This window comes from Thunnus thynnus, chromosome 18 (genome assembly GCF_963924715.1).
Source record: "Thunnus thynnus chromosome 18, fThuThy2.1, whole genome shotgun sequence".
Lineage (NCBI taxonomy): Eukaryota > Metazoa > Chordata > Actinopteri > Scombriformes > Scombridae > Thunnus > Thunnus thynnus.
Genome location: NC_089534.1, coordinates 4,716,516 through 4,742,997, shown reverse-complemented (window position 1 = coordinate 4,742,997; position 26,482 = coordinate 4,716,516). Strand labels below are relative to the sequence as shown.

General features: G+C 38.2%; 1 protein-coding gene and 2 non-coding genes across 4 annotated transcripts in view; 2 read left to right on the top strand and 1 right to left on the bottom strand.

Moving 5' to 3' along the window:
• LOC137168905 (serine/threonine-protein kinase D3-like) overlaps positions 1–19,712 on the bottom strand; it is a 59,584-nt gene extending 39,872 nt beyond the window's left edge. Inside the window, exons 1-2 of one of the 2 annotated variants that reach the window (XM_067571767.1) lie at positions 19,455–19,712; positions 14,949–15,614 (exon numbers count right to left, since the gene is read on the bottom strand). In XM_067571767.1, coding sequence (XP_067427868.1) covers positions 14,949–15,236 — 288 coding nt within the window. In that variant the 5' untranslated portion in view covers positions 15,237–15,614; positions 19,455–19,712. The remainder of the gene's footprint in view (positions 1–14,948; positions 15,615–19,454) is intronic. The other variant, XM_067571768.1, reaches the window with a different exon arrangement.
• A 5,790-nt stretch (positions 19,713–25,502) lies between these two features.
• Positions 25,503–25,584, top strand: trnas-aga (transfer RNA serine (anticodon AGA)). The gene has a single exon. It is a non-coding gene; the product is annotated as a tRNA-Ser (tRNA).
• Positions 25,585–26,023: 439 nt separating this feature from the next.
• trnag-ucc (transfer RNA glycine (anticodon UCC)) lies at positions 26,024–26,095 on the top strand. The gene has a single exon. It is a non-coding gene; the product is annotated as a tRNA-Gly (tRNA).
• The last annotated feature ends 387 nt before the right edge of the window (positions 26,096–26,482 follow it).

Genomic DNA, 26,482 nt, shown 5'->3' with positions numbered 1-26,482 from the left:
TTCCCTGCATCCGCTCGCTCCGTCACCTCGCTCAGGAAACAACAGGAAGCGGCGCTGAGTGGGTCAGGGTTGTCAGAGCGTGTGGGAGTTTCATTCATCCACTTATTAAAAAAGGCTGAAATCAGTGCTGAAAGCAACAAATGAAAAAAAAACTGCACACACCTGAAGCTGAAAGTGCTTTTCATCATTAAGGACAAATGTGTATTTTTACACTCAGCGAGGTTTTAATGGCTTTTTAGGGTCGTGGAAAAAGAGAAAAGTCATAAAAGACAATTAAATACTTCATTCCTTCTCTTTTCTGGTGTTTCTAGAGAATAAATTAAACTACTGCGGCTTTCACTGCAAGTCTGTGGAGCCCAGTAAGAGCAGTGAAAACATCATTTGCTCAAATTTGTATTTTATGACCTCATTATACTGATTTCATTCCCATGAATTGGTCATTTATACCCTTCAGTTACTGTCAATTTGTTTTACTTGTGTTCCAAAACAAGCCACAGTGCTCCTTTTGTAACCTTTATTAAACAAATCGAAACTTATCAAGTAATTTCTGTTCTCGTAAAAGCCTAATAGAAATGTCCTGAAACCATCAACGACGACATGAAACTAGATTCTTGAAAATAATGATCTGCACTGAAAACAAACAGACATATCTACAAAAATAAGACTTTAAATCTGCTCTTATCAATATTTTTAGGTTAACAATTTATCCAAAAAAAAAAGTAATATCATGTGACTGTACTTCCCCTCAGTTTTTCAGAGCTTTTTAGGCCTTTTTCTAATCGTTTCTTTAGTTTGTTTTACAACCTGCAACTTAACTGTACACTACCTCCAAATAAATGCTTGTGTTGCTGCGCATCAACAGTAAACCGCTGCCATAACAACTTTATAAGGTGATAATACATCACAGCTGGTTTCTGCTGCTCCCAAGTAATACAAAAATGAATTGATGTAAGCTTGTAGAAATAACAGCTCAATTATGGAGAACAATAGCTTAACAAGGATTTTATGCACATTTTCAGGTCTATATTTTTATATCTGGATTATCTTTGCATGATTTACAGTTAAAAACTCCTTATTTATCTTATACTGGCTTTTTATGCAGCCCCTCGGTTCAGCCTCTGTCTGAAACAGGCTGCTCCTGTCTCTTTAAGGCCCCCACTCTGTTCTGATTGGTCAGCTTCCTCCGGCTCTGCTGACTACATAAACAAACTATAGTAGCAAGATTTGACTTCTTGTTCTTGTTCTTCACTCTGAGTAGTAACTTCTCAAATACGTGATGGAGTTGAAACAGATCTGAAATACGAGAGCGAACACGTGAACAACTTCAGGAACAAAGACTACATAACGGACGGCCGTTGAGAGGAGGAAGTAGAGGTTACTTTGCAAACGAAGCGTTCGGAGCAGGCTGAGTTCCTGATTTTTGACTCACTGGCAGCATTTTTACATACGTTCACCTCAAGTTTTGGAACTTTGACCAGTATGTAAATAACAGAAAATCACTAAAAGCATAATATATCCCCTTTAAGTCATAACTACATTTAACCATATTAGTGCCTTGCTATGCTTGTTTATCTATAGTTAATGACCAGCACACACACACACACATACTGTGCTTTTATGTTCTACATCTGTCACTGTGACCACAACAACATCCTCCCTCCTCAGATACATCAGTGTGTGTGTGTGTGTGTGTGTGTGTGTGTGTGTGTGTGTTAAATGACCTCATTGTTTCCTCCTGGCTTCATTCAACAGCAGAATGACCACAATGACAAACAAAAGCTGAGAGTTACAGCGGGTATGATTATTGAAATACGACATCACGGCTTTAAATGTCACAACTATTTTAATAAGTTACAAGGCAAGTTAACTTCTTTTGTTACGGAAGATAAAACATGTCTGCAAAGTTTTCATTAAGACGTAATTCTGTTGAGGAAGATGAATGTAGACCTTCCTCTCAGCATTGATTCAATTACATATTGGAAATGGAGAAAGTAGGCTCGGTGACATATTCGATATATCTAAACCAAGCCATGTTTGCACAGTTAAATGTTTACATTATGTTTTTCTATTTTTATCTTAATAAATTATATTCTAAACTTTAACTAATGAACTCTCTGGTTTCTTCAGGCTTCAGTCATTAACAGGATACTCAACATGGATCTGTCTGTTAGTGAATATGATCTTAAAAAACTTCATCATGTCAAAATAACAAACACTGTTCTCCTTTAAAGCAGCTACAAGGAGTTTTTAACCCTTTATGAAACAGCTGATGACAGACCGTTGTGTCCTCTACTTAAGATGTCAACCAACCTGACAATTTGGATGCAAATGAGCGTCAGATATCCTGGTTAGATTTGACCAGTTAGACGGAACAAAGTAAACATTAAACCTAAACTCATTTCCTGTTTCTGAGCAGATGACATCAGCGATGTCGACGGAAACTAACTCACTTCCTGGTTCTTATCGCAACAACAGGTACAGTGGAAGCAGGTGGGGGTGGGGGGGTGAAAGGTCAGTTTTATTTTCATTATACATTAACAGCTGCTGTCAGCTGGATGTATTTTAAAAGTGACTTTTGCACTCCTGTGATACACAAACGCAGGGACGTTTATTATGCCCTTATCTAATATGAAGTATTAAAACTCAGGTATCAGGACAAGTATCTAAAATTTTCAAACAACGCCCAACAGTAATCTCTACACCTGAGGAGGAAGGAGGAATTAGTTTCTTATCATTCAACATTTGTTTAAGTCCGACTGTCACTCTGTCAGCAGTCAAAAATAATGTCAACGTCTCTTTTAAATGTGCTGGTCACTTTTTATGATTGAAGGAGGAAAAAAAGATCTTTGGAGAAATATCAGAAATACTCCATTTTTGTCTCAGGAGTGTGTCGGTGTCTGTAGGCGGGTTTTCATCCACCCTGTTTTATGCACTTTTTCAATTTGCACATTTAAAAAATAAAAACGTGTGTAGAACTTCAGGGAATTTGAAAAAAGGTGGAAAAGTTTCTATAAAAGCAAAATGTGACAAAGTGCAATGGAAACAGATTTAGTGAATAAATGATGACGTACAGGAAGCATGTGACTTAAACGTCCATAAGTTCTCCTCTTCGTCTCTTCTTCAATACGTGTCTGTATAACTGACACAGAGCTGTTATCAAAACACATCTTCGAGATTCTCCATTTCCACTGTCCATCATGCTCTCTGTCACCAGGATGTGTATCACATTTTCTATCGCTTCAGCTTTGACTGTCGTTCTATCAATGACATCGACACGTCACGCCATCTTCTTGTTTTTGTGGTTTACAGCACTCGACAGGAGAATCAGCGCCACCGACTGTTTACTTCGATGTGCTCAACAATTAATATTCACAAAACAGTAGTGGATGGAAACACATGTTCATTTTATTTTATTGATTTTGTGAAATTTGGGTTAAAAATTTGTGCTACACTTGGATAGAAACCTGACATGTGTTTGATTGACGGCAGCTGGCAGGATGAGTGTCGGTGTTACACCGTAGAGAACGAGTAAACAGTGTTGTTAGCAGCTAACGGGTCCAAAATGACAGGTACGTTAACATGCTGGGTTTTAATTTTGTTTGTTTGTTTTTTATCGTTGGGATATAACATAACAAAAAGACATAGGAACATAAGACAAGGCAGCTGGACGGTGTCAGAACATACAGACATAAGACAAGACAGCGAAACAGCTGATATGAACTGGGAGGCTGAGTTTAATGAGTTGTGTTAGCGTTTGTGACGTGACGTGTCGGGTTCAGTAAATCATGTTTATGAGGGGTTGACTAATGAGTAACAACAAAGAAACAAGGTAGAGAGAATAATAAATAATAATAATGAAAGTGGAAGTTGCAGGCGATTCGAGTCTTGTGAGGTTGTAATTTACGACGTTAGCGGTGCACTTTTCCCCGGTGAATGTTTGTTTGGTGGCTCGTTCAACAAGCTAAGGTCCAGGACAAGACGTGTGTTCATGTTTGTAAGTTAGATAAGAAGGAGACTTTAGCAGGGAAGCTAATGTTGGTTGTTGTTCAGATCTGTGGCTCTTGTGTTGTGGAGCAGGATGCAATCAGGCTCAGTGTGACCGTCTGCTCTGCTTATGATAGTAGGACAGTGTTATTGCTTTATGCAAAGATTTAATTGGTTTTGATTGGCTGCTATGAGTTCAATGAATTATTACACCATCACAGAAGAGGAAACAAAATTAGTTTTTGCGTCAAACAACTCGTGAAAAATGTTTCTGAAAAAGTTTTTTTCATCTACTTCAAGACAGTTTTCCCTGTAACCTCTAGTGGCCGTTAGAGGAACTGCACCTGCGTAGATGAGCATTTATTCATTGACCTCAACAGTTTGGAGGAATAAAACCAGGTCAGGTTACAGAACTTAAAGAGAAGCTGTAACAGGATTAAAAGTGTTTTTTAGACGGCAGCTGTGTGTGACGTTCAGGATCAGAGCTCAGATGTAAATGTGGTGTTTTACCGAGGACGGTTTTATTAAATGAGACGACAAATGGAGTCTGTAAAGTTAAGCCGGGATTTTAAAAAGTTTGCATAAGAGTCAGACAGATGTTAATGTTCGTTAATTCAAACGTGTTACATAAAAGAAAATTAATGACGGGATTAAAACCTCTTCACTTACCATTAAATAACATCAAAACAACCTCATACTATTGTTAAATCTAGGTTAGCTTAGCGGTCCTTTTAATTCATATTTTTATCATTGTCATTAATATAATCCAGTTTCATGTATTCTTGATGGTTTGAACTGCAGTTAAAATGGGTTTTATGACCACAATTTCCTTTTTTGTCGAGTACATTTCAATTTTTTACTGCTAATCACTTGTTTCTTGTTGTAAGGAAGACAATCATACTTGATATTAGTGTAAAACATCCTAATCAATACAAAAACATATAAGTTATACACATTGAACAGACACAGAAATGAAAAGGTAGGAGAAAGAAAGTGAAATAATGATAATTTGCCAAATGTAGTACATAAAAAACACTAACTATAATACTTAATTACTGTTGTTTTTAGTAATAGTTTGATAAAAAAAAAACTAATTAAGCTGATAAATCATCTGCTTTTCACCTTTTTAAAACTATTTGGAGGATGTTTGATCACTTATTGATCAGGTTGTTTAGTTATTCAGTTAATCGAGTAGAGAGAAGGTGGAAGAGGAAGACAGAAAGAAAGAAACGAACCCGTTCACCGGGTGTCCTTGTAAACTTACATCAGACACTAATGGCTGCTGTCAGATGAAAATATCATATCTCCATAAAATGTCCGGTAACATTTGATGTCCTCCAGAGAAAAACAAACACTTAAGTTTCAGAAAATGACCAAAAACATCATGTATTTATGTTAAAATGACAAAGTCCTCTAGCGGCTCTTCTGTGTTAAATGACTTTAACTCGTAAGATTGTTTCATCATCGATTCATCTCAGGATTATTTTTCAGATTAATTGCTTTGTCTGTAAAATGTCAGTAAATACTTAATTATGGCCGTTATAACTTCCTTCAGTCCAAGCCGCCATCTTTGTGTCTTTTATATATAACAGTCATCATGTATGACACAGAAAACCATTAAATTCTCATATTTGAGTATCTGGAACCAGCAAATATTTGGTATTTTTGCCTTTAAAACAGACTTAAATGATTATATGATTATCAAAATAGTTGCCAATTATTTTCTGTCAATCAACTAATCGATTAATTGACGAATCGTTGCAGTTCTAACTGACAGTCAACGATTTTCTTTGAACCATAACCAGGTAACCAGATAGTTTTTATGCTTATTTTCATCATATATTAATCTTTTATTTTTCTTGATTAATCAATTAGTCGTTTATAGTGAAAACTGTCAATAAATGTTTCCCAAAGCCAAAGATGCAACTCAAAATGTTTTGTTTTGTCTGCAACCCAAAGACATTCAGTTTACTGTCATAGACAACTAAAGAAACCAAAAAATATGCACATGTGAGAAGCTGTAATTTTAGCATTTTCTCTTGAAAAATGACTCAAAACAATTAATCAATCATCAAAATAGTTATCTATTTATATATATTTGTGTAGTAAATGTAATGTAAGTGTAGATGTAAGTTTGAGGATTTTAACGAGATCATTTCTTATAACTTCTTTTTTGGTTTTTTTGGAAAAACCATATTAGATGCAATTTATTATTCAAAGCAGAGCATCTTCAGATCTTAAAACATGTCTGGGAGGGACTTCTTTAACCACAGCAGTGTCAGATCAGAAAAACAGCTTTTTTTTGTAATTAATTTTAGTTTTGATGGTTTTGGAAGACAAACAAATGACGTCATCCTGCTGATAGCAGCGTCAGATCATAAAACGCTGGTCTGGAAGTTACAAACAAAATATTACATTCTTTTTTTGGGGGTTCAGTTTTAATAATGTAATTTTAATGTATCCGACGTGTCATTTGAGCCATTAAACAAACTGAATAGCTGATTTGTTTTTTGTTGTATTTCTCTCTATTTGCTCTTGATATGAGTGATGTTTGACTCTGGTGTTTTGGGTAAAAAACGAAATTAACACACATATATACAAATAAAACCCTTCAATTGATGTTAAAAACGATGAAAGCTGGAATCACAAGGTTTCATGTGACATTTGCAGAGCATTTAAAAAGCTCCGTAGGCGGGTCGAGCTCCGTCTCTCTCTCTCTCTCAGTCTCTCTTCACCATCACTCACTTCTCCACCTGAACCACCACCTGGCCTTGGTAGCCATGGAAACCAGCACAGCTAATGGGAGAAAGGGAGTGGAGGACAAGTGTCCCTCAGGTTGCCGTAGCAACAGATACAGATGCTGTTTTTCATGTTTTAAATGATGGCTTTTTATTTACAGATATTTTATCTGTTATGTCTTAATTTGCTCTCGATGTCGTTCATGTTTTTTTTATTATCTTCTTGTTATTTTTTTTTATGTCTTCCTGTTCACAGTAAAGCTGCTTTTATAGAAATGGCACTTTGTGTATTTTTTCATCATATGTTGAACATATTTTACTTCATCTACTATTCAAAAAAAAAGAAAAAAAAATTGTAAATGACACCAGAGCTTATTTTTTTTAATTTTTGTCACATTTTAACATTTGCATGAACCTGCTCCCCATATTTTAAGCTCCATAAATGAGCTAAACTTTTACTTTAAATGACATAATAGTATTTTTTTCAACACTAGAATGATTATTTTCACTACACTATCAAATTTCTTTCTCAACAGCATAGACTCTGTGAATCCTTCGCCTTGTTTTGCTTCATTTCTTTCAGACCGTCAGAAATGTTTCTCACACTCTTTCAGCCATACAGAGAAGTTCCAGATGACTCTCTATTTTCTCCATCAGCTCCTTACTCTGACTGATGAAGTCTTACATGAGAGGGATTTTCCGTATTTTGTGTTTTTGTCTGGGTGATGTCATGTTCATCAGAGCACAAATCAGAGTTTAGCAATATTTTCATTTCACAATATCTGACAACAACAGCTGGTGGGTTTTGTTTGATCACTGTCAATTAAATCTGATCAAACCGAACTCACACGATCCTGAAGAAGCAGATTAGTTTTTGAGAATTTTCCCAAACTTGAACTTTGATTGCTGCATGTTTGGTCTGGAATATTTAAGCTTATCATGAAATAAATAAGATTAGATTTAAATAAGTCCTTTTTTTTGGCCCTGCTTTATATAGATTTTTTATGTATTGATATTTTAATTGTGCCTAATAATCTTAAGTTTCACCAGTGTTGTTTGTTCAACCGTTTATTCTTTTATTGTTGTTCCATTTACTATAATCAAGATCTTGTTATATTCTGTATTCTACGTATTATTCAATGTTTAATTCAATTCTGTATTTTCATATCAAGAACACTTTTCTATTTAGCATTATAAGCACTACATAAACATTAACAAATATTTATAACACACTAGTTATAAGCAGATATAAAGGACATCATTATAACTTCTCCTATGAAGACATATTTTATATTATTACAACTGTGTTTTACTGTATTGTCATTCATGTGTGTTTATACAGCAGCCTGGGTGCCAACAGGAGGAGTTATAGTTGTTGATAAGTACATTATCCCTAACCCTAACCCTAATGCCCTAACCCTAACCCTAACGCCCTGATGCCCTAACCCTAACCCTAACCCTAACCCTAACCCTAACCCTAATGCCCTGATGCCCTAACCCTAACCCTAACCCTAACCCTAACCCTAACCCTAATGCCCTAACCCTAACCCTAACGCCCTGATGCCCTAACCCTAACCCTAACGCCCTGATGCCCTAACCCTAACCCTAACCCTAACCCTAACCCTAACCCTAATGCCCTGATGCCCTAACCCTAACCCTAACCCTAACCCTAACCCTAACCCTAATGCCCTAACCCTAACCCTAACGCCCTGATGCCCTAATCCTAACCCTAATGCCCTGATGCCCTAACCCTAACTAACGCCAGATACCCTAACCCTAACCCTAACCCTAACCCTAACGCCCTGATGCCCTAACCCTAACCCTAACCCTAATGCCCTGATGCCCTAACCCTAACTAACGCCAGATACCCTAACCCTAACCCTAACTCTAATATATCTGCTGACAACTACAGTAAAGTGTGTTATAAACCATTTAAATGTCTGTATATTGCCTATAAGGGCTACATCGGGGGTGGATCAAGTCTGTCTACTGTGAAGCAGAGGTCAAAGTGTAAATAAACGGATGAGCTCAACACTGTCTCTCTGACATCTAAAAAATGTCCCTTTGATAAACAGTGCAGCCATAAAAAACTGTCCGTCATTGACTTAATAAAACACAAAAGACACTCTTTAAATAACATGAGTCGGGGAGGCACTGATTAGACGAGACGCCGATGATGTGCGGAGACAAGAAGCTAAACTCTGGAGATGTTTTAGAGGCTTGTATTGTCTCACGCTGACAAACTGCCGTCTTCTCTCTATGTTTCTCTCTCGTTCTCTCAGATTCCAGGTTCATGACATCACCGCCGACGAGCGCTGGCTGTTTGGACAATCAAGGACACTCGGCTGCTCTTCTTCACTGATTCTTTGCCAAAACTTAAGTTTCTATGAGCCCAAAAAATTAAAAGTTCAACTAACAGAACAAAGATGACAGAAAATTAGCTGAGATTATTTTTTTTTTCCTTATTTCACACAGATGTAGCAGTAAAGACATAAAGTCAAGTTCAGTTTCGCTGCTTGATTTATGTTTCCTGAGGGGTAAAAAAATGCAGCAGCAAAATGACAAAGTGAGAAATTATGACATGCATTAATCACTGTAACGTTCAAATCCAAAAGGAGAATAAGTGTTTATCTTTGGATATTAAAACGTTCCCAAAGGAAGAAAATGGAATCACAAGAACTTATGGGAATTTTGTTGGTTTATACAAAAATATGTAAATTAAGCAAATCTGGCAAACAAATATTTACACATGAAGAACACAAGAATAAAGTCTCTTTTTCATGAAAACATGCTAAACTGCAAAGGTGGCTGATTTAAACATGTACATAGAATTATATATTTTCAGAGCTACCTAACTGAGTGTTTTGAGCTTGCATTGCACTTTTTTTCATACCAACTGTAACATATTTCAAAAGCAGCAAGAATAGCTATTTTTCTGCTAAAGTGTTTTCATTGTGCAGGTTACTGTCACTCAGCTCAAGACAATCCTTCAAATAAATGAGAAAAGCTCACTGAAAATAGATCTTACAGGAAGATTTTCATTTGTTTCAAGATGTAAATATTTAGTTTATTATTTAGATGGATTTTTGTCCACTTGATGCCTTTGACATATTATCAAATGATAAAGTTCTGGCTAATTTGTTAATAAACACTTACACATCCAGCAGATCCAGAGCAGTAAAAATGCTGTAAAACCAAAACTAAGAGCTAAAAGAGGTTAAAAAAGCTCTGCAAAGCTGCAGAGTTGGTGGTTATTCTCTGTGGGTTCGTCAGATGCACTTTGAGTCGATGCTGATATCAAAAATATTGAGCAAAGAGTTTCATTACACAATCCGTGACGGGACTGTGAGAGTGTGTGTACGGAGGGGGTGGTCAATGTGGCGACCTACAGGGGAGGGGAACTTCCCTACTTCCCTACCAACCCCCCCTGCCTCACACACACACACACACACACACACACACACACACACACACAGGAGTGACATAACAGCCGTAAATCAGACCTCAGGCTTCCATCCACCCACAGACGGAGCTCACAGCTCCATGATGTCGACACAAAAGCAGGAAAAAGAACATTCCAGTGCTGATGTCATTTTGTAGGCTGACCTGGAATAATTTCGTTCCGCCGTGTCCTCCATCTTACGAGTTATAGATGCGTTAAGATAACCAGGTAACTGTGATGTTCACACATGCTGTGTAGTGTCTGTAGATCAAACAACTTCTGAGCAGAATGTTAACAAGATGAAGAGTCTACAGCCATGCTAGCATCTCTGTGAGGCTGCACAGGCACAGCAGTGCTTTGAACTTAACACATGCTAACAATGACAATGCTAACACACTGACGTTAGCAGGTATGTTACCATGTTCGTAGGGTTTTCTCAAACCTATAGTTGGTTAGTTCTGGTCTGAATTAGTGCATGAGTTGGTAAACTTGGTTCAGTTTCTTTTCAAAATCCAAGCGAACCAAAATGCATCACTAACAGCCAGGTGAGTTTGTTCTCTCCTCTCATTGGTCAGATGTGTCTGGGGCTGGAGCAAGAGCGTAAACACAGGAAGAACACCTGAAGAAGGTCCACTAGCCAAATATTAATACATACTAAATAATGAACTACATTGCACTAGTCCAGGTCGGACTTCAATTCACTCTGCTGCTACCTGCCAGCAACTGATAAATTCAGTCATCCGCATCCCAACATGCAAAGCTCACCTGGCTACGGGAGCCGTTTTGCCCAAACTCGCTGAGTACGCCTGGTAGTTAGGTCAGATGGAGGCAGATCACGTTCCCACCATAAACAAACCGCTCCAGAGTTTGTTTGTGAGCAGATCGAGACCACCTCCTCTGAAGAGTCTTTATGCAGTTGTTTTTGTCGGAGTAGGATTGCAGTGTTCAGATCTGCCCGAACGAATCGTACCGAGGAGGAAAACCAACCAGAGTCTGATTCAACTAGACTAAAAAGTGCAGGTGTGAAACAACCCTTAGTTTAGCGTGTTAGCATGCTAAACACAAAGTAGCAAACTATTGAGATATTTCACTCCAAACCACAATTATCAACCTCATAGTGGCGCTGGAGGAAAAGTCACCAAACTCATTGGGATTCATCTTCTGATCATGAATGTCTGTATTAAATTTCATGGCAATCCATCCAGTTTATTAGCCACATGATTATATTCAGCTGCCAGTCTGCCACCTCCACCTGCACAGCATCTCCGTTCAGCCCACTGATGTGTTGTATCCGCTGCGGCAACAAGTGTCATTGGGTCCTCCAGCAGGAATCTATGGAAGACCGGAGTTTATTTCCTATCCATTCATTATTCTATGGGACGTAAGTATTTACACCCAGAAAGACTTGTCTAAGTAGGCTAACTGCATATTAGACACACAGTGTTGTAGGCTGGACGATGTCGTACATGCTACAATGACCTCTGTCACTACAAGGTAGCACAGGATGCTAGCTTGTTTTCCTTTGTCCTTAACTGCAGTTCCTCTAATGGCCACTAAAAGCTGCTCCAAAACAAACTGATTGTATTGAAGTGAATGGGAAAAAACCCAAATTCTCAAAAAAATTTGGCCACTAAAGTTACTTCTAAAGTGCTTTTTGGTGGGAATTTTAAAAACGAAAAAGGTTTACAGAGTTCAGAGACTCTCTTAGCTCTTTTAGCCCAAAATACTTGACAACATTTTACCTGTCAGGTTGTAATTGTTCATACACATTGAGAACAGTCCGCAGCACTGAAAACCAAACTGAACCCCCCCCAAACTGCTTCTCCAACACTACACACAGCTGTGAAACAGGAAGTGAAGAGTGCTGACACAGCAACACCAACCAGGAAGAGACATTCTCTGTGAAAAGTCTTTTCCTCCACTGAGCTTGTAAACACAGAGTGTGACAAGAGATGACAAGTGAAAGTATGTGGATGGTGATGATGATGGTCAGATTGTCCAACACTTTACTTTTGGGTTTAATAACCTCATGACCTTAGCTCCACCCTCTGGACAAACTCTACATTTTTAGCATAACAACAGCTTAAATGACCAGTTTGTTCTTTGTTATGTCCAAAACACTCATATTGTGGGATGAAAAGGGCCATAAAAGGTTTAGATGTTCTGAAAATCTGATGACTTTGATGGCAAAAAATCCACTAAATCCCAAAAGATTTCTATTCATGCAGGAAACTCTCCACTGACACCCCGAATACTACAACAGAGAGATGTGCTGATACAATATGGAAATTTTAGTTTTTACCATTGTCTTTTTGTAGGCTATGTTCACATCATATGCTGAAGTGGCCCAAATCCAATTTTTTTTTGCCTCCAGCTGACTCAGATCTTATTTTTCAGCACATGCATGAGGAACAACGCCGGGCCTTGAAGCTTATTTGACATAGTGGCCAAACTGTGTAATTACAACTTCCATCATGTGATGTACATTGGCCCAAAAAGCATTCTTTGGAAAAGGAGCACCTGTAAAACGGTGAATACATTTTTCTGAGCAAAATGTCTCATTTTATTATCAAAGAATTTGATCCATTTGGTCCAATAACATCTGGAGAGTCTAGAAGAGCCGGGTGATTCAATTATTTTATTCCCATTCAAGTGAAGGAGGTGCCAACAGGGAGTTAGCCGGCTTGGCCAGCGCTGGAGAAAGACTCTAGTGAGCATGCTCTATGGGCCCGAAAACCAGGAAGTGTGAGGAAGCCTGCGGAAAAATGGTGGAATCAAAACAGACTTGCACCACAGAGCAACTTTCATGAACAGGAATGAACAGGCATCATCTCTGAACGTGGTATCCAGATCTTAATACATCCCTGGCATGTGCATATCGCCTGTCGTCATTATTCAGAGCCCGCTAAGAGTAAACATGGAGGACATCAACAACAGCAACAGGGATCAATGGAGAGATGAGAAAGTTTCAAATTTGTTGGACATTTACGGAGAAGCTTCTCCACAACAAATAATTCTGTACATGTATGTTAGCACAGCCACGTCATCCATGTTTATGATTTTACTGTCACGTTATTTTTGTTATTCTTGTACGCACATTTAAATCTGCACGAGAGGCAGTTTAGGACCTCAACAGTATTCACACCAGTGCCGGATACATGCATTAATCCTGTAATGTGAACGTAGCCATAGACAAATCACTTAATCCACTATTATTGAAAGGTGCTTTCAGACAGCGAGCGGTTACTGCTGCATTTTCCACCCAGTGGTAACATCATCAGCATTGTGGGCGGCAGCAGGGAGCGCCGCCACCGTTGCCGCTACGTCCAATCCCACCAACAGCTTCTAACATGAAATATAGACTGCTGCTATCCAGAAGAAAAAAAAAAGCTTTTACAGGTCGGGTAAAGTCGAGACACAAAGCCCAGTCAGGTGCTGGTGCAGGTCAGACACCAAGCAGTTTTACAGCAAACATGTTAAACCAGTCAATCCATTAATCAACCAAACAATCAATCGCTGAAAGCTCAGAACTGTAACAGTGGAATTTGCTGGGAGGTGAACTGAGAGCAACATCATGCTCTGCAAAACAGACAAAGGTTTGCTGCAGTGTGTGTGTGTGTGTGTGTGTGTGTGTGTGTGTGTGTGTTTGGTGGAGGGTTGGGTAAATGCATCTTGTGCAGTAAACACAGGTGGTGCCTTCAGTGCGAGCGGTGAAACCAGTAGATTGTGAGAGATAAAGTCGACGTGACAGCGGAAGCCCCTGAACTACATGTGAGGTGTGAGAATTGATTCTCACATGAATGAAAGGTTATAGCGGGCAACGTCAGAGTCATGTGACCTAACTAACTGGTCAGTGGGTGAGTGAATCTAAACGTACCAAACAGAGAAGTTTTATTGTCGGAAAATTAAAGAGTACAGTCTTGACCTGCTCAATGTGAAAACTGCCCTGAGATGACTTTTGTTGTGATTGGGCGCTATATAAATAAAAATTGATTGATTGATTGATTGATACTTCAAGAAAAATAGGAGATGCTAATGAATAGGGTGGGGGAAAATCGATTCTAAGATGTATCCTGATGTGGACGATTTCTGCATCGGTTCACAAACGTCAAAAATCAACTTTCTAATAACTTGATGACAGAATGAAAAGGCAAAACCGGGCTCCAGTTCATCTTCACCAAAGGCGGGGGTTGCAAGCATTTTTTTTTGATTTAATGAGTAAATAATTACCTTTGTAAGATGAATGTGAGGTATGCTGTCAACTTTCTACACCAGAGACTAATGTTAGCGGAGCGGAGCAGCTAACTCCGGCAGTATCAAACGAGACCAGCTGACCATCACACACTGCTGCATTTAACAACTTAAACCAACTCTGAGATGAAGAAAATAACTCGGTGCTCAGTCTGTTTCATCTAAAAGAACCTGCAGCTGCTCAGTGTCTCAGACAGCAACGTCTTTCCCCACAGCTGACGGTGCAGCAGAGAGGCTGCTCTCCACTGCTGGAGACGTTAATAACACAGCGGAGCACCCCTCCTCCCCCTCAGTTTGTTATCTCATACAGGCAGTTAACTTTTTATAAGAAAAAGGCTGCGAACCATTTATATTATCTTCCAGTTATGTTTCATATTGTATTTCAGTGGACTAAAGTCACCAGTGAATGGTTCAGCACACAGTAAACTGGAGCAAGAGACTGAAAATAGCATCATAATAATAATATCAAAGTTTACACGTTAACAGTTACCCCGCTAGACTCTCAGATCAGAAGCCAGAATAAAGTGATTTACCTTCTGATCCACGATGGAGCAGACGAGCTCTCTGACGGCGGACAGCGAGAGGTCGCCGGGGTCGAGTGTGACCGTCTCCCTGGTGAGTCCGATCTGGAGCAGGAAGGAGACGCCGTGGATGGAGCTCCGTGAGTTAGTGGGGCTGGGCGCCGTCTGGCTGCCGTTGGAAAGCTGGCTGCAGATGGTGGCGGGCGGGCTTGGCGACGGCGTGGGCGGGACCGTATGCTGAGGGAGGATGGGTTGACCCCGCGGCGAGGCCGGCGGCGGCGGGCTATTATCGGCCGACATTGGCTGCTATCTATGACGTCGTCCTGGAAGTAAAAAGGCGTCGTGGGCGAGCAACATCCAAAAAGAGCGTCCGACTGCTCAGGTTTGTTCGTCAGCCGAGCGTTTTCTGTCCCTTCTTTTGCCTCAATTCACATTTCTCGCTGTTAAAATCCTGCAAGGAAGGTTTCCTCTCACTGCTGAGCATCTCTGAGGTAGAAATAAACCAAAAAAAAATCTCTGAATTAAAAGATCCTGGAAAGTTCAGCTTTAAAGAGTTTTATAACAGTTCGATCCTCAGGCCTCCTGCTGGCTGAAACTGTGGACTGCGTTGCAAGCCGGAAAACAACGTTGAAACGCTGCAGATCTGTAGCTTCTCTTTGCTGTTTTCACTGGCAGCATCTGTTGAGAATTAAACAGCATGTTAATCTCTTTGTATCTGTATGCAGCGCAGGTGAATAAATGTGTAGCACCTTGTAGTTTCAATAGAAATACTGAAATCCTTAGAAATTTGAGCAAAAAAATTACATTCATATCCCTGGAATAACTTAAAAAATGTGTATAATATATTATAGTGATGCTATGGGGATGGTTAAAGTACCATCAAACATAATGAAGTCTTTACAAATTTAGCATCACAAAAGGATAAAAGGAAATGTTTGTGATGTGTGATCAGTGTCATCGTCTATGTAATATCAGGAATATTGTAAGAATATTCTGAAGATTTATATCAAGATGTCACCCTGCAGTACTGTTGAAGGAAACTGTGAGACTGTTTGGGTTATTATTCATAACAAGACTAAGATTCTGTGTGTGTTATCATGCTCACAATGACAAAGTTAACACAGTGTTTACCGTGTTCACCATCTCAGTAGTGTGTTAGGATGCTAACATTTGCTAATTAGAGCAAACCACAATTTTCAGGTATTTACTCACAAACTTTTACAATTACTCCTGAAGTACAGCTGAGCGATATGGACAAAATCAGATGTGATGATATCTTTGATCCAATATGTTGATATCGATATTATGACGATATTGTTGGGATGACTATTGGTGCTTTCATAAGATAGATATAACAGTCTAACAAGCTCGGAAAACTTCATCCCTTTACTGTGATGCAGCCTTTTAAACCAAGAAAAGACAACATTTATACCACATGATGATATTATGATCCCCAAAATCCCAGACGATATCTAGTCTTATATCACGATATTGATAATATCAATATATCGCCCAGCCCTATCCTGATGTTAACATTAATATCTGTACCACATTTCATGCGAATCCATCAAATAGTTGTTGAGACATTTCTCTAAAAAACAAAAATGTGAACCTCTTGGTGGCGTACGGGAACCATGACTGTGTGCATAAAGCAGTTGTCATTTTAACTATTTCATAGAATTAGTTTATTTTTTATTTTATTAGTTTATTGTTGCATGCAGATTAGCGATGCAGCAGATATAATGTACAGGCTACAGGGCATCCAGCTGAAGCTAATTTGCAGCCCCCGTCCCTCGTTAGGCTTTTAAAACTAGACTAAACCTGCTGGTGGCTCAGGTCAGGGGAACGCCAAAGTCATCAAAGTCACCAACTTTCAAATCCAAGCAGACGCATACAAGCTAATACTGAGCAGAAAACATGTTTTTTACACTTTTGGAATTTATATGATTATGTGCACCGTGCAAAAAAAAAGTGTGAAGTTATTCTTTAAGAAAACATCAGTTTCACAGTTGTAATTATAATTGCGGTGATTCCCATGTGACATGAACGCAACATTGTGGCCACACCTTCCTAGGCCACGCCCCCAGAGGAGGCGGGGCCTGACATGAAGCACAGCTGATGCAGAGGTACCAGGAGGACACCTTTAAATTCACCTTTTTAATCTCATGTTGAAGGACTTTAACTGGAGGTGAGAATTAGAGTCAGACTGATAAACTGGCAGCTGTTTAAATGTTGGCAGCGACGCAGGAAGAAATCAACTTATAGTCTGTGTTTTCATATATTTTTGCCAATTAATTTATGTACATATACAAGTTTGACAATGCGTTAATGTCTACATGTATGTTTTTATTTTTCTGGTCATTATATTTCCTACTTTTACTTAAAATTTGCTGTCAAATTAACAATAAAGTTCAGTGTTAAACAACAAAATCTGAGAGACGCCTGCTAAAAATGTTTATGTTATGTAAATATTCTGAAAACAATATACGGTAAGCCAACATATTGTTAGCATATATTCATGACTATTAAACCATACGGTATTATGTTAAAGCATACAGAGTATATTTGGTGAAACTGCTGCAAAACAAACAGCAAGCAACAAATTAAATGCTAATGCTAATGCTAACTCTGGTTTATCTGCTTGTACATAATGGTTTAAAGTAAACAAACTGTCTCTAAATATTAAAAAAATAAAATTTTATTATTTACAGTGGCAAAAAAAACATATTGTCAAAACTCATCTAAGATCTGACTTGAGAGTAACGACAAGCCTTAGTTGGTATAATGACAGAATATGTCGGTACAGTATAATTAGGAAATTAAGCTATTTTGTTGACAAACACTGTCTTCATACTCTTCGCATATTTCATACACTCTTTTTCATATTGTAGTATAATCTGCACATTTCCCGCAACTCTTCACACAATCTTTCTTCTACAGAACTGCAACCCGCTCAGATCTTTGCTCCACATCAGCTTCTCAATCTCAAGAAACTCAACTTCTCAACTATCTATGACCTTAACACTTTTCAAGTTTGTACTTCTATATATAAGATACAAATCAGGAAGGGAAAAATTCCAGATCATTTCAGGTCTCATTTTGAAACTAAACTCTCACATTCACTCAACCAAACAATCATCTGATCTTCATCTTCCCAAACATCTGACAACCAGAGGTCAGATTTCAGTTGGACCGGAGTCCAGTTATGCAGCTACTATTCTCACTGGGTTCTTTGCCTTTAAAGCCATTTAGAGCATATTTAAAATATTTATTTACTGTTATTATAATCAATAACCCTCCTATGCTTCTTTCCTCTCCCTGCACATTGATTTTATTTCTTGTTGTTTGTGTGTCTTTGTTGATTTTAACATGTGCAAAATAAAGAAACCCAAAAAAAGCAACATATTTTCTGACTTACAACTAAAACTATGTGTATTGCTTTAGATTCCAGTCAGTGTAAGTCAGAAAATCAGTTTTGCAGGCTAATTTGGGTCTTGTTCAAACAGGCGGGAAGGTCTGGCATGTTATGTACTAAACAGACGACAGTGAGACTGAACCTACCTGGATCTACCCACCGAGATCATCTCATTAGTCCTCTGAATACTGAATATCTTGTCATGTTTTATCATGTGAGGTTGTATTTTAGACTTTTTCGAAACGCTGATCGAGAATTTTCACCATTTTATGACGTTTTATGGACCAAACAACTAATCAATTCATTGAGCAAATGATTGACAGATTAATTGATAATGAAAGTAATCATTAGATGCAGCCCTACACCTGATATTAAACTGTATGGTATCATGTTAGAGCATACAGAGAATACACACTGTAGCTCTGCAGGGACATACAGTGACTTTTCATGTGGTGAAACTGCAGCAAATAAAATGCTCAAATTGCAAAATAAAAACCCATCTTACAACCAAAATGGTCTGTATTGCTAGACTCCATTAGGTGTAAGTCACACAATTTGTTAATTTTAGATGCTAATTGGGGTTATTAGACCCTTAAAGTCTGGTTAAAACAGGCGGACAGGACTCTCGTGTTCAAAAAGCCTAACTACCAAGATCTCTTTGTACTGTTAAAACTTCTTATATTCACCTCAGTTCAATCCACGTTGTATTAATAAAGCACAATTTCAGCTTTACACGAACATATAATAATATAACAAACGAGGCAAACATGTAATGTGAAAATCCTCACATCATATGATCGCAGTCGGTCCTAATTAAACAGACCCGCATTATAATCCATCTGACTCATTACAGTGAATATTGACTTTTTTACCTTCAATACTGCTGTGAACAGATTTACTGTAAAATTAGTTACATGCGATAGAACAGAAAAATAACAAATGCAACACCAAAACACACTACTGCAAATAATAATAAGCCTATCAATCATATTAGCTCATTATGAATAAACTAAAATAACTGCGTATTAGTAAACTGTATGAAGTAAAGCAACAGGATGTCCTGGGTTACACAGATGAAGAGAAAAGTTTAAAGGCAGCAGCACCTCTTAGAGCAGGGCGGGTTTTCCGCTTCCATCCAGCGGCAGCTCGGACCGCTCAGCGGCTGAATTTAACGACCGGAGTCCCGGTTCGTCCGCTCGGTCCTCCGGGCCCGGGAACCACAGCTGGAGCGGGCAGATGAAACTGTCACACTTTTTTTTCTCTCCAAACTTCCCTGCTGAGCAGCACTCACACCGAGCAGCTCCAGCTTCATGCGGATCTGATTAACACAGCCACAAACACACTAACTACACTCACAGCGGAGATATTAGAGACGGGAAGAGCGCTCACTCTGATGGGATTTCTAGAGACCGAACAACTGAAGTCTCTGCAAACCAAAACTACATCTGAAAATCAAAAGTATTCACAAAATACCAGGAATGCAATGTCCAAATACTCAATAACAAGTAATCCTACTTCAGTAGAAGTACATAAGTATTATGAGCTTGATGTAGTTAAAGTATTGCAGTAAAAGTACATAAGTATTATGAGCTTGATGTAGTTAAAGTATTGCAGTAAAAGTAGTGGTTTGGTCCCTCTGACTGATATATTATTATATATGACATCATTAGATTATTAATAGTGAAGCATCAGTGTTAGAGCAGCATGTTACTGTTGTAGCTGCTGGAGGTGGAGCTAGTTTACACTACTTTATATACAGTTAGCTAGTTTAGTCCAGTGGTTCCCAACCTAGGGGTTGGGGCCCCTCCAAAGGGTCAGCAGATAAATCTGAGGGGTCGTGAGATGATTAATGGGAGAGGAAAGAAGAAAAAACAAAGTTCTGATACACAAATCTGTTTTCAGTTTTTGGACTTTTTCTCTAATCTTTGATTTTTGCTGAAATATTGGATCATTTGAACATTTATTGAAATGAAAGCATGTGAGAAGTTTAGAGGGAAAAATCACTATTTGGTGGAGCTGTTAACAACTCATAGACATGTGAAATGTGACCCCGACTACACACTGCTTTTTGTAAGACGTCAAAAGCCAAAAAGGTTGGAAACCACTGGTTTCATCTTTAACAATGTGTTGTATTTTAAAAGCTTGTTATATTATCCATTGTGTCAAGTCTTCATCTGAAAAGTAACTAAAGCTGTTAAATAAATGTAGTGGAGTAGAAAGTACAATATTTCCCTCTGAAATGTAGTGGAGTGGAAGAATAAAGTAGCGGAAATACTCATTTAAAGTGTGAGACATACTATTGAGACACGGGACACTTTAGCTTCTCTGGGAGTCTGGGGGAACTTTTCCTTTTTATTGTTCCCTAAAATTATTGACTTTTTTTTTTTTGCAACAGAGTGATACATCTGTCAGATGTTAGACAATCTTTGTCCGGTCCCTCCATTAAATTTTATCAGATAATTCTGTGGCGCCATCTCCTGATCGAAAGCACTCCATCACCCAGAGTGCAATTCAGGCGGCGTGGAGTTCATAACTGTTATAACTGTAAATTAACAGCAGTTATTTAAAGTACTCAGATCAAGTAAAAGTATTACTTTAAATTAAGTAAAAGTATCAATACTACAATGTAGAAATACTCCATTACAAGTAAAAGTCCTGCATGAAAAAATCCTACTTAAGGAAAAGTATTTCAAGCTAAATTTACTTAAAGTAAAAATCAGGCTGTGACATATATTAAATAAATTTAACAAAGCTCATTATTGATACTGATGAGTCGATGCAAAAGTACACTCAAATACACACAGATGCTTTGTGAAGGGCACCGCTGGTTTAATCTTTAACAGTGCAGAGTAATTTATAAGCTTATCTTTACTTTGTTTTATCTACAATCTTCATCTGAAGGTGACTAAAGCTGTCAAATAAATGCAGTGAAGTAGAAAGTAAAACTAGCATAAAATGAAAATCTTCAAGTCAGCTCAAGAAATTGAACCACTGTCAGTGAAACAAGCTAACAGAAATGTAGCAAATACATACACACATAGAGTACACAGAGTATGTAGAAAACACATAATTAGAAAAATTACATGGTGAAATAATAATAATAATCAATGAAAGAGGAAAAAACAGTCTTTTTCATTAAAAAACACAGGAAATAATTAGTTAATAATCAATCTTTCCAAAATAAGCTTTAAACGGGTCCCAGATCTTAGAAAAATGTCAGATTCACCCTTAAAGATACAGTAAAAATGTAAGTTATTATTGTTTAAAGAGTGAAGTACACTGTGAGGCATTTTCCTGAGTAGCTCTTGTGAATGTTAATATATATATTGTTCAGGCGCCTTTATCTGCATCTATTGTCCACAGCAGCGCTACCGTTGGCTCAGGGTAAACACTGAGGGTCGGTTACCAGGGTACAAACCTCCTGCGACAGGAATCCTGAGGCGGAGAGATTGGCTGTTCATGTTTTCAGAGCCAGGATGAGATGAAAACACCTCACAATGCAAGCTAAAGGTCAAAGGTCACATGAGGGGAAGGAGAAAGTAATAGAGAGAAAGTAAACGGCGAATAAAGTTAGAACAACCAGAGAAACAATGAACTGATTGTTGTATTTTCTTATCGAGAGTATTAATCTTTCAAATGTCATAACTCTATTAGGTCTTTATTATATAGGTCATTTATTCATGAGTCATTAAGGATGTTTGGATGCCCTGAGTCAGTGATTTAACAAGTTTGTGCTGTGATACAAACACACATGTATGCACAAATGTCCTTTACGGTGCATCTTGATAAAGTGTGTATGATCATCCTGTGTGTGTTTGCATGTAAATATCAAGAATCATGGTTCATTTCATTAAAATCAATTAGAATTATTTATTTTATTTAATCTTTATTTAATCAGGCAGTCTCATTGAGATTAAGATCTCTTTTCCAAGAGAGACCTGAGAACAAGAAACATTAATCATCATTAAAATGATTAATAAACTATAAAAAATCTGGAGGCCAAAGACAAGAATAAATTAATTTAATTATAATTATTGAGCACTGAGTGAATATTGGTGAAGATTGTTTTCTTATGACAAAATATATTTTGTTATCCCAACATAACAAGCTTGTTTTCTCGAGATTACAATATCATTATTTCAACATCATGAGAAAACTGTTTGCATCTGTGCTGTTTGATTGTGAACTTTGAAGTTATTGGTATTTGGTAATAAATATTTCCTGAGGTGCAATTCCCCAGGTGGTGTAGTTGATCTTCTTCTTCATTCACCCATCAGATATAGTTTTCTCCCCCTCTCGCCACCACACCTTGATATTTTGTGGTCTAGAAGATTGCAAGATGGAGGTAATAATCTTTTTTTTCATAATCTTAACAAAACAAATGATTTATGAACATGTTATGTCACTATTGTCAGAAAACAAAACATGAGAAATAATTTAACAAATTCTGATCAACGAAATCCTGAAAAGTTGTGTATAATTTTTACATAAATACCACAGTCTGTGTTGTGGGTATCACTTTGGACAATATACTGTAGTATCTGTATTTACAATGGTTAGAAATTACTGAAACTTCATATTCCTCAGTTCAAAACATAAGCAGGCTTAAACTGAACTCCAAAATTAAAGTGTGTGAAACTAAATGCAAATGCCAATGGGAAATCCCGCCAATGCTTATGCTTTTGTGACCCATAACCTTTAACACCACAATCACTCACCATCTCCTGTTTTTCCCCCTCTCACATCTCAGAGCAGCAGCCTCTTCTGTCAGTGGAGCCTGACAGCAAAGTGACACCAGTACGCTCCACTGGGCCCAGTGAAAGGAGGCCAGCTTAGTGTGAAAAGCAGGCAGAGAGGGACTGTGTGTTGGCAGGTAAGTGGACATCCAGGTTATACAATGACAAGAAGGAGAATCAGTGTTCCATGTCCTCAGGTGGACGCTGCTTTCAGGGATCTCCCGCTGGCTCTGTCCTTAAGCCCTGTTCATGGTCAACTCTCCTGTTAGATTGCAAGGTTCAGTGCTGCTCATAACTCGGCTCTTATAAACAATGTTGCTTAACATGTTTATGTACCGTCATGCCCGTTATATTGTAAGAATGTCATAGCTGCAACCCTCATTTATGCAATTAAGGAGGTGAACCAATTTCTCCTAAAAGAAATTGCTTCTAGATTGTAGCTTCCCCCTGTAGTCCAATGGTTGAAGATGCTCACCTCAAACCTTCAGGTTTCATTCAAAATTTAAAATTACCTCTGTCTCACAAACACAAACAAACAATACATACAAAAATAAAACATACTGGCATGCAGAAACACACATGGGATCGAACCATCATTCAATGTGACTCCAACACCCTTTAATGTTATAAGAATGTCAGAGCTGCAAGCCTTATTTTCTATGCAAAGAAAAGTCGAAATATAAAAATCTGATCTTGCTGTTTGCTGTACATGTTAGCTGTCGTAAAAGCACTGGGTCATAGGTTTGATCCCACCTGCAGGCAATGTTAGTCTTGGTAGAATTTCAATGCTATTCAGCTTCCAGCAAAGCATCACAATCAGTTCCAGCTTTCAGCGATCACACGCAGTTTCTTCCAAAATTGCATTTTCTATTTTATTGTGGTTCAGGGGTCCAATTTTCACTCTCCTTTCAAGCTCTGCTTTCTCCATTTATTCCTGAGAAAAATGTCTGGTTCTTTAGCACTCAAATGCTCCATTATGTTTACCAGCTAGTTTCTAACTGCTATTTGGTGCTGGGCAGGTAGTTTACATTACAGTGTATTTCTGTGGAATTGCAATTATGAGTGACACCTTTTTACACAATCATCTGATCCATGGTGGGTATAAAAATACACAGTGGTGGAACAAGTGCTAATTCATTTATTTATTTAAGTAAAAGTGTCAATACCACAATTTAAAAATACTAAATTACAGGTAAATGTCCTGCATTTAAAATCCTCATTAAGTAAAAGTAATATATAAGTATCACTAGCTAAATTTAAAGTATTTAATAGGTAGCTGTTTTGCAGGAAATTTGGGTTGTGACTGCTATAATAAATAAATAAATGTGTTTCTTATGACATTTCATTGTTGTAGCTGATCAAGGTGGAGCTGGTTTGAACTGCTCTATAGGGGTCACAAGATAAATCTGAGGGGTCGTGAGACGATAGGGTAGGAAAGAAGGAAAAAATATGAATGCATTTTTTAAAGAATTTTTCTTTCATTTTTGCAAGGTTGTGAAATTTTGGACAGTTTTACGTCTTTGAGCCATAAACAGTTATTTGAAACTATTTGAGAGGAAATGTCTCTTTAGTGGAACTGCTGAAACATGACAAGCGGAAATATACTGCAAATTTAAGTTAAGCATTAACTGGAGGTTTGTGAAATATTTGGCTCTGGGACAGACAGATTAAGAGAGATTAACTGATGGGTGTGAGTTGATCGAATTACTGTTGATCGGATTGACATTAACACAGCTACTTACACATACCACAGACTTCTGCCATCCTCCATAGACTAGAAAAGTGTTCCTGAAAAAAACCTTCACTTTGTGTCGCTACTATATGTCCTCTTTTTTCACCACTCATACACCATTCATCTCATCTCCAGCTGAAAATATTGATTTAAAGGAGCCTTCATCACTCTGGACCACTAATCCATGTGAATCACAGCGGGAAGCCCCACCCACATCAGCTTTGAATAATGCTGCATTCAGGCACTATGAGAAAAATCGGAAAACCACACTTCCCTCCTACAGAAGTCCTATGTTAATGTACAGTATGAAAATGACGGTGTAACAGTTTTATAATGCAAGCGACGGCAAGTAGTTTGTGTATATGTGTAATACTATTGATACTTTCAGTGATTTGTTGTTTTTGAGTATTTGAAGTTTGTAATACAAATAAGTATACTATGTGCATATGTGTGTATGCATTTATATGAGTAATTTATATGAGTACATTTGAAACACTGCATTCAAAAATATGACTTCAGTTAAAAATGTAAGTAAATTAAGTATCAGATGTCAGAAGATTTGTGATTTTAATGAAGCTCTGTGAGGTGATTATATGAATGTTGTACTGTAGTGTACTTTTGGTGGAACAACACCTATGACATGTATCCATTTGATACCCCAACAACAGTTTCTCATCGCGGTGGTTGTCGTGGCCGAGTGGTTAAGGCGATGGACTAGAAATCCATTGGGGTCTCCCCGCACAGGTCCGAATCCTGCCGACAACGATGCGACGCCTTAATCTTGTTCACGTGCTGTCTGTTCTAATTCTGAAAATTCTCATGTCTCCCCACCAGCTGGGAGCACTGGAGGGACCTCTTGGATGAGTAGTGAAATGCCTTCAGGAATGAAACAGTTAATGTGGTTGCTTTCAGATGAGTGACTCTAGATGTTGTATCGGATCTGGACTACTTACTCTTCTGCACAGTCCTTTACTTCATAGAATGACTACATACACTATCCACTTTGTTATCATTTACTTTTTGCAGCATAGCCTCTGTAGTCAATAATAATATTACTATTAGTTACAGGTATGTCAAAATACATTGTTCCCTTCTCTGCTTGGTGTACCTCCCTCCTCCTGTCCCTTGTTCCTCCTCCTCCTCCTGTTGAATTCTTACATTGATATAAACTGCTGAGTTGGCAGTAAAATCCTCATCTTTCACAGCGATGGTGGTATAGTGGTGAGCATAGCTGCCTTCCAAGCAGTTGACCCGGGTTCGATTCCCGGCCATCACAGTTCCGTTTCCTTGTTCATAAAGCAAGCGGCATTCCCTGGGGCTGAAAAATGAAGACATTGCAAAAGACTGCAGTATGTCCGATGGCCACTTGAGGCTGGTTCCAAAAAAGAGTCAGTCCATGTACATCCCCATGGTGAAATGCCCAACTTTACAGCAGCAATAAACACTTTTACAGCCTGGTACAAAACAGGGTTTTGGTCTCTATAGCTAATCTCCCTGTTCATGACAACTGTACGTTGGGTGAATTTTTATATAATTCACCCATTTAATATTGTTAAGGCTTAAAGGTACGCATAATTAATGGCATGGCTGCTTTGAGTGGCAGGTGGGTGCCGTCACAGGCAAGTCGCTACCACGGCGACAACATTGCAATACTGCCCTTACA